The sequence below is a fragment of the Malurus melanocephalus genome, unplaced genomic scaffold, assembly GCF_030028575.1.
Source record: "Malurus melanocephalus ecotype Western Australia unplaced genomic scaffold, MMel_1.1 scaffold_426, whole genome shotgun sequence".
NCBI classification, from domain to species: domain Eukaryota; kingdom Metazoa; phylum Chordata; class Aves; order Passeriformes; family Maluridae; genus Malurus; species Malurus melanocephalus.
This window is the reverse complement of record NW_026623658.1, coordinates 344,683-352,187: the sequence shown is the minus strand read 5'-3', so window position 1 is coordinate 352,187 and position 7,505 is coordinate 344,683. Positions and strand designations below refer to the sequence as shown.

Here is a 7,505-nt window from a genome sequence, read left to right as displayed (position 1 = left end):
TTTTTTCCAGTATCAGAGCAGCAGGAGAGAGCCTTCACTCTGGGGCTGGCCGGGCTGCTGGGAGAAGGCGTCTACAACTTTGGGGAGCTGGTGAGTGCTGCCACATCCCTTCATCCCTGGAGTCCCAGGAGCTGGGTTTTCCCTGCTGACACCCTCCTGCTGTCCCTGCAGCTGATGCACCCCGTGCTGGAGTCCCTGCGCAGCACAGACCGGCAGTGGCTCATTGACACCCTCTTCGCCTTCAACAGCGGCAACGTGGAGACCTTCCAGGCTCTCAAGTCAGCCTGGGGGCAGCAGGTGAGGGCTCTGGGAGTGCTGAAAGCCCAGGCTTGGGATTTACACCAGACATCTCAGAGTCTGTGAACCTTTGTTAATCACCTTTGCCTCATTCCTGGTTCTGGAGCACTGGTATAACTCTGATCAGAGCATCGGAGCAGTTATTCCTTCTTGATTCATGTCATTAATTTCCTTTTGGCTTCCTTCTTGGAATGCAGTTTTTTTGCATCCTGTTCTGTTAAATGTGAGGGAAAACAGGGATGTTGGATGTTACCTGCACTGGCTACATCAGGAACTGCTGACACAGCAGTAGATTTTTGAGTCCTCTGGCACAGTGGCCTTAGATTGTTTTCTGGAACCACTCCCAGTTGCTGGGTAGGCTGTGGTGGCCTCCTTCCTCCTAAATGAACCCTGCCAGGGATTTATTCCTGTAGGTAAAGCTGTTCTCCCCCAGCACGGGTGGAAAATGCAATAATGACCTGATTTGGTGCCTTTTCTCCCCTCAAAGCCCGACCTTGCTGCGAACGAAGCGCTCCTGCTGCAGAAGATCCAGCTGCTGTGTCTCATGGAGGTGAGCTGGGATGGATGTGCTCAGTGTGCCCGGTCACTCACTCCAGGATGCAGGAAATTCAGTGTGGGTTTGGTGTGTAGATGGAGCCACAGGTGCCGTGAGGGAAAGCACCTTGAGCTGCTTGTCCCTAGTTCCAGGGGAACTTTTGCATGGAGCACTAGGGCAATGGCTTCTCTGACTGGTTAGGTGGGATACTGGGTTCTGTGAGGGTGCTGAGGCCCTGGCAYAGGGTGCCCAGAGAACCTGTGGCTGCCCCTGGATCCCTGGAAGTGTCCAAGGCCAGGCTGGATGTGGCATGGAACAACCTGGGATGGTGGGAGGTGTCTGTTCTGTGATACAGAGGAAAGCAATCCCTCAGGATGATGTCAGGGCTGTGTTCCAGGATAGCAAAAGAATTTTAGAGTACAGTTAAATTCCTTTGTTTCCCAAGGACTGAGGGTCCTCTCCCTGATGGACAACCTGAAACAGCCCCTTCCTGCCACTGGAAGGCTCTGGCTCACCACACCACATTGCTGTAAAACATCCTTGTTCGACTCATTTTTGTTCAATATGAGAAATGCAGTTGCCAGTGCAGAGTGAGACTGGGCAGGGCAGGGCRAGGGAGGCTCTGTGTGCTGTGGGAATCCCTAAAACCACTGGGGGATGTTTTTTTTTGTCTGTTCCCTGGATGCAGATGACTTTCACCCGCCCGGCCAATCACCGCCAGCTCACCTTCGAGGAGATTGCCAAGAGTGCCAAAGTCACCGTCAACGAGGTGAGTTTGGGGTCAGACACACTTGGTAATGTCCAGGTTCTGGAGCTCTAACAGTGTCTGGACAGACATGAATTACACAGAATCCCAGAATCATTTAGGCTGGAAAAAACCTCGGAGATCATCGAGTCCCGCCTGTGACTGTTCCTCATCCCAGAGCACTGAGTGCCAYATCCAGTCATTCCTTGGACACCTCCAGGGATGGGGACTCCACCAGCCCCCTCAGCAGCCCTTTCCAATGCTTGACAACTCTTTCCATGAAGAATTTGTCCTGATGTTTAACCTGAACCTTCCCTGGTGCATCTTGAGCGTTTTCTCTTGCCCTGTCACTTGAATCCTGGGAGAAGAGACTGACTCCCACTTGCTGCTTGTTGACAATTTGGCTCTGTTGGCTTTTTYCAATTGCCTTGTTCTTCCTGGGATTTCAGAGCCAAGGAAAGAAATCGGGAAAAAGAACTAAAAAAACTGAAAAGCCCTAAAATCAAGTTTTAGGGAAAAGTTTTAGGGATAACTCTATGCTGAGATGCTGAGTCTCAAGGCAGTTTGGTCACCGTGTGAGAGCTGCTGCCCTGGATTCTGAGGRGATCTTGTATGAAGATACCACGTTTTATTCACCTCAGGGGGAGGAAACAGGGTGATCTGGGTTTTCCTGGAATTATTTGTTTTCCCAGGTGGAGCTGCTGGTGATGAAAGCACTCTCAGTGGGGCTGGTGAAGGGCAGCATCGACGAGGTGGACAAGAGGGTGCACATGACGTGGGTACAGCCACGGGTGCTGGACCTGCAGCAGGTAAYGGCCACCAGCTCCAGCTGGGCCAGGGTGAGGTGACCTGGGAATGACCCYGGAGCTGGGACGGGTCATGGCTTGGGAATGAGCCTCCTTGGGGTCTTGGCTTTGCCCCGGGGTGTTTCACCCAGAAACCCKTCAGGAGGTGGGACAGGATATGGGTGGCACGTCCCTTGTGAAAGCCACACACACCCCATGGAAGGCAGAAGCCGTGGCTGTGTTTTCCAGAAGGATCCAGGCCTCATTCCTGAATGCGTGAAACAACCTCTGGGAATTTTGGGGATGTAGGAGGCACATTCCTCTTGGGAACAGGGAAGTCCAGGGTGGTATTGGAGCTGTTGAGCTTCTCAAGTTCATCTTTGTGGTGTTTAAGGAGACTGTGCAGGGTGTCTTTACCTTTAAACCCAAAAATGAGTGCATAAAATTCCAGCTGCAAACAATTCCTTTGGTGCATTTCAGTTTAACCCTTGCTGATTTGCTGATAGAAGCTGTTAATCCCAGAATCCTGGGATGGTTTGGGTTTGAAGAAACCTTAAAGCTCATCCAGACCCACACCCTGCCATAGGCAGGGACACCTTCCACTACCTCAGGTTGCTCCAAGCCCTGTCTCACCTGGCCTGGAACACTTCCAGGGATGGGGCATCGCCCTTTCTCGGTGTGTGGGGTTTTGAGGAGTGGTTTGGGGTCTCGGGTGTGAGAAGGAGCCTGTGGTCATTCCCAGGAGCTGAGCCCTCTTGTCTTGCAGATCAAAGGGATGAAGGACCGCCTGGAGTTCTGGTGCACGGAYGTGCGGAGCATGGAGATGCTGGTGGAGCACCAAGCCCACGACATCCTGACATAGAGGAGAGAGTGATTCCTGCTGCTCCTGGGGCCGGCAGCACTCAGACCACTGACTGCACTGAATCCACGGAGGGGTGGGTGGGCAGAGCAGGAGCAGCCCAGGCTGYGGCGCAGGAGGGCGAGGACGTGGCCTTTCGCTGTGTGACCCTTTGGTGCTCGAGCTGAGCTTTCCCTCTGCTGGCACGAGCGCCTCTGATCCCTGATCCCTGATCCCAGAGCTCCGTCCTGGGCAGATGGATCGCTCTCGATCCCTCCTGCCTCTGGCTGCTGCAGGAGGGTGGGATCCTGGTGCRGGATCCGAGGGGTCTTGGCCTTAGCGGGCACAGCCTGTCCTGCTGCCCTCTCCCCCTGCCCCTGCAGCAGCCCRAGGCAGMATTCCCYRAATCCTTTTCCCCAAATCCTYTTCTTCCTTGTCCCCCRTCCCTCCGCCTTTCTTCATCTGCAGCAGAGGGAGCATTTGCTCCATCCAAGGGTTTTCCCGGGATTCCTGGTTAGTGGGTGTGTCCATACACTTGAGGGGGTGGTTATCTTTCACCAACGCTTTGTGCTCAGGTGAGGTGCAGTGGCATTGCCGGAATAAACGTCTCTGCCTTCCCTTTTTGGGAATTRTGTGTTGTCTCCATCCCTAGCAGCTGAGCTGCTGATCCCTTTAAAGATGTGTTCCCATGGTCAGGCCTTGCCACTGCTGCGATTCAGGAGCTTTCCTCGTCAGTTTTATTCTCTGGAGTAACTACCAAACGGCACAGCTGGAGTTTTTGTATTTTTCCTGCTTTTCCTGCCGTAACTGAGGGTGTAAATGCAGCAATGGAAAGAAGGAAGCGTGTGGCTAATGCCAGACTGGTACAGGCAGCAGAGGTGCCTCACTCAAGGGAGACAAACTTTGGAAAACAGGACAGAATGGAATTACTGGAGTCTGTACCTGCTCACCATCCTCCTGCTGCTCTCCAGGCCCTTCTGGCTGAAATTCCCTCCTGGATGGGGGTGTAGTGCCCAGTGCCTGCCTCTTCCCTGCCCAGCCACTGGGTTTGACTTTCCYAGTTTCTGCTGTTCCCTCCTCCTGTCTGCCAAGGCTTATTCCTGATGTCACTTTTACCGACTGAGGAGAGTGTGTGGAAGAGGTGAGTGTCCTGATCAGGAAAATATTCCCTTTATTTCATAGTGGAGGACAGGAGAAGGCTTTAAGGAGCACAGTCTCCTTCCCAAGTGCCGTGTCAAATCTCCCCCTCATTCCTAGGGCTGTCCCTACACGTTATGGGGTTAARGAAACTCTACTGGAGTCAGTGAGTTCTGGGGCTGCTGCTGCTTGGGATCAGCATTAAAACCCACAATGTCCCTGTGGGAAGCAGCAACAGCTTCTGCCAGGATTCCAACAGCTTCCATGCTGTGGGAGCACTCTCCTGGCTCTGAGCAGCTCCTGGGAGTCAGGCTCAGATCTGGGGAGCTGTGGCAGCTCCAGAGGTTTTTCCAAGATACCTGTGAGTATCCCTTGCTCCCCAAACCTTCCTGATTGCTGGCTGCTTCCCTGGGGATGCGGTGGGGGGAGAGACCCTTCCTGCAGGGAGGGGAACAGGCAGATRTGCAGCCCCTAGCCCATGCCACCCTTTTAATGTCACTTCCAGCCTTTCAGTATTTTCCTGCCGGCAATTTACTGGGATTGGCTTCCTTGTGCTGGGAGAGGTGGCTGGGTGCATCTGGGAGATGCTCCAGAGGGAATGTGCCTTTCCTGCTGGAACTTCTGAGGGAACACTGAGAGCAGGGATCAGGATCATCCCYCACAGACGCACCCGTGGATGGAGCAAACCCAAGGAGCCCTTGTTGAATGCAAACGTGGGTTTTAATGAGCGGGCTCGGCGGGTTCCATTGTCCTGAGGCCTCTTCCTTCAGGATTCTGTCACAGGCAGCAGGCTGCTCCTCACTCCGGCCTGCTCTTGTAGTCCTGCACGTGGGCCAGGACCCAGGCTGTGGGCAGCAGGAAGGAGGAGAACATCATGGCCAGGGCGATGGCTTGCTCCTGMGGGGGACAAGGAGTGACAATCAGCGGGATGGCTGTGCCACGGCACATGGGGCTCCGGGATAGCYACACCGGTATTGTCCCACACCGCACACCCAGCTCATTTCCCAGTGCTATTCCCAGCTCTGGGGCTGGGGAGGGAGTTTTGGGAGGCAGAGCTGTTCCCGGGATTGAGCTGGTGATCTCCAGGCTCTTTGTTTCTAGGGAGCAGTGCGTGACCTTGAGGCCACAGCCGGGGCCTGCTGCGTTCCTGACTTTCAGATGACTTTGGGATGGGAATYGCAGCCGGGAGCAGCCCCTCGTTTCCCCAGTGTGCTGGACCAGCCTAAAATCCCGGCGCTGGCACCTTTCTTTAATTGATTTGCCTGGAAAAAAGCCTCTCCAGGCTGCTGCAGCTGCTTTGTTGCAGACCTTGGAAAGGCAGCAGAGGGAAAACCCCCCCAAATGAGGGGCCGGAGGGGGAACCAGGCAGGATTTTGGTGGAAAGCTCCTTTTCCCCAGCTTGTTTCACCCAGCCCAGGAGGGTTTGGCTTGGGGGGGACTGTCCCCACAGCGGGAGTGGCARAGGGACTTTGGGCTCTGCAGTGACAGCAGCTCCTGTGCTTGCCCTTGGGGATRCCCCTTTGGGGTGACTATCCCAGGACAGGGGGATAGAGCCTGGGTCTGTCCCTGAGGGACCACCGGTGTCACTGCTGCCCCTTTCACTGGGCTGCAGGGGACCCCCAAACCCCAAAGTTTAAAAAAGGGGCCAAAAGGACAAAATCAAAGGGAATCAGGAGCCAGAGGTGGGGAGCAGGGCATGGACCCCATGGTGGTGTGGGTTGGAGCCCAGAGGCACATTCCTCCTTTTCTTCCCCCTCCCCTTTTGCTTCCACTCTCTTCCAAAATAACTTGGCCCTGACATGGAGGTTTGGGCCCCTCCGACCGGGCTGTTCCCACTTTCCCAGAGCCCCAGGATACTCACGGCAGGAGAGAGGGGGTGCTCGGGGGGGAGGGAGCGGACCTGTGCCCGAGGCACCCGGGCAATCCGGAGTGYGGCTGCCAGGAGCTGGGAGCCCCTCTGGAAACCCCTCATGGCGCTGGCAGAGYGATCCCGCTGCTCCTCGCTCTGCAGCTGCCCCGCTTGTCACTGTCACCGCTGCCACCACACCCCTGCCGCCCCTGGGCATGGCTCCAGGGGCACGRGGAGGAACAGCCTGACGCGGCAAGATGTTCCCAAATTGCTCTCTGCTTCGTTTTTCTTCACTTAATTGCTTTGGGATTTTTTTTTCCCTGCAGCTCTGCCCAGGACTCTGAGACCAAAACCTGTCCCCAGCCAGCTCAGGGGAACATTGCAATGCTCTGCTGGAGAGCAGACACCTCTTGGAGGGGCCTTGTCCCTTGGAGCAGAACTCTTCCTTTGGGGCAGAACTCTTCCTTTGGGGCAGAACTCCTCTCTCCTTGGACCCCCTCTTCTGTTGTTTCTCTAAGTTTTGTAGCACTCAAAATACCATTCAGTGAGAAAGGACTTTCTGGAAAAGGCTGTTTCCAAATTCCTCTGATCAAGGGAAGGAAGTGGGGTGCATGCCACTGGGAAGGCGCTGCTGGAGGGGGATCCAGTGCCCCGGAATCCCTATGGATGCCCAGCTGCTCTCCAGGTGATTATTCCTATCCCTGCCACAGGCTCAGCCTGCTGGTTGTGAGGAACAAACCAAAGGGGAAGTGAATCCCGCTGGGGCAGGATACCAGGATYGCAGGATTTACTCCTGGAATAGCAAAGGAGTAGAGCTGGGATCAAATCTTAATGCTCAGGCCCTGAAGCATCCCTGGGGCATTGACAGCTGCAGGACTGACCCAGCCAGGCTCCATGGGGGGTTTCCCATGGATTTACAGTGGAGGACAGATGTGTTATGCCAGGCCTGTAAGGGCAATAAAATAATTTCTGTGAGCACAGGCGCGGTGCTTGGCTGCAGCTCCATCCCTGACCCACCGGTATGGCACCAGCCTGCCAAAGCCAAAGTCCAGATGGAATTTTTTTCCTCCCTGGAAACAAGCAAGGGGAAGGGCCAGAGCGTGGCTGGGGACAGGGGAGGTCAGCGCGGTGTGCTGCTAACCCGGYTCTCTGCCAGCGGCTTTGGGATTAGAAATCACCCGACTCACTTTTGCACTTTCAGTTCCTCCTTCCCAGGCACAGGGCAGCCACAGGACTGCCACGCTCCCACCGTGGGCTCTGAGCTCATCTGGACAAACACCTGCGTGTCCAGGATAATTTTTCTAACTTTTTTTTTTTTT

The 7,505-nt window shown here is 55.0% G+C and overlaps 1 protein-coding gene across 1 annotated transcript in view; it reads left to right on the top strand.

Annotated features, from left to right (window-relative positions):
• The window catches only part of PSMD13 (proteasome 26S subunit, non-ATPase 13), a 7,140-nt gene extending 3,544 nt beyond the window's left edge, over positions 1-3,596 (top strand). The window contains exons 8-13 of the mRNA XM_057379907.1: positions 11-90; positions 172-297; positions 785-847; positions 1,521-1,601; positions 2,270-2,386; positions 3,129-3,596. Of these exons, the coding sequence (XP_057235890.1) occupies positions 11-90; positions 172-297; positions 785-847; positions 1,521-1,601; positions 2,270-2,386; positions 3,129-3,224 (563 nt within the window). The 3' untranslated portion in view covers positions 3,225-3,596. The remainder of the gene's footprint in view (positions 1-10; positions 91-171; positions 298-784; positions 848-1,520; positions 1,602-2,269; positions 2,387-3,128) is intronic.
• Positions 3,597-7,505: the final 3,909 nt, after the last annotated feature.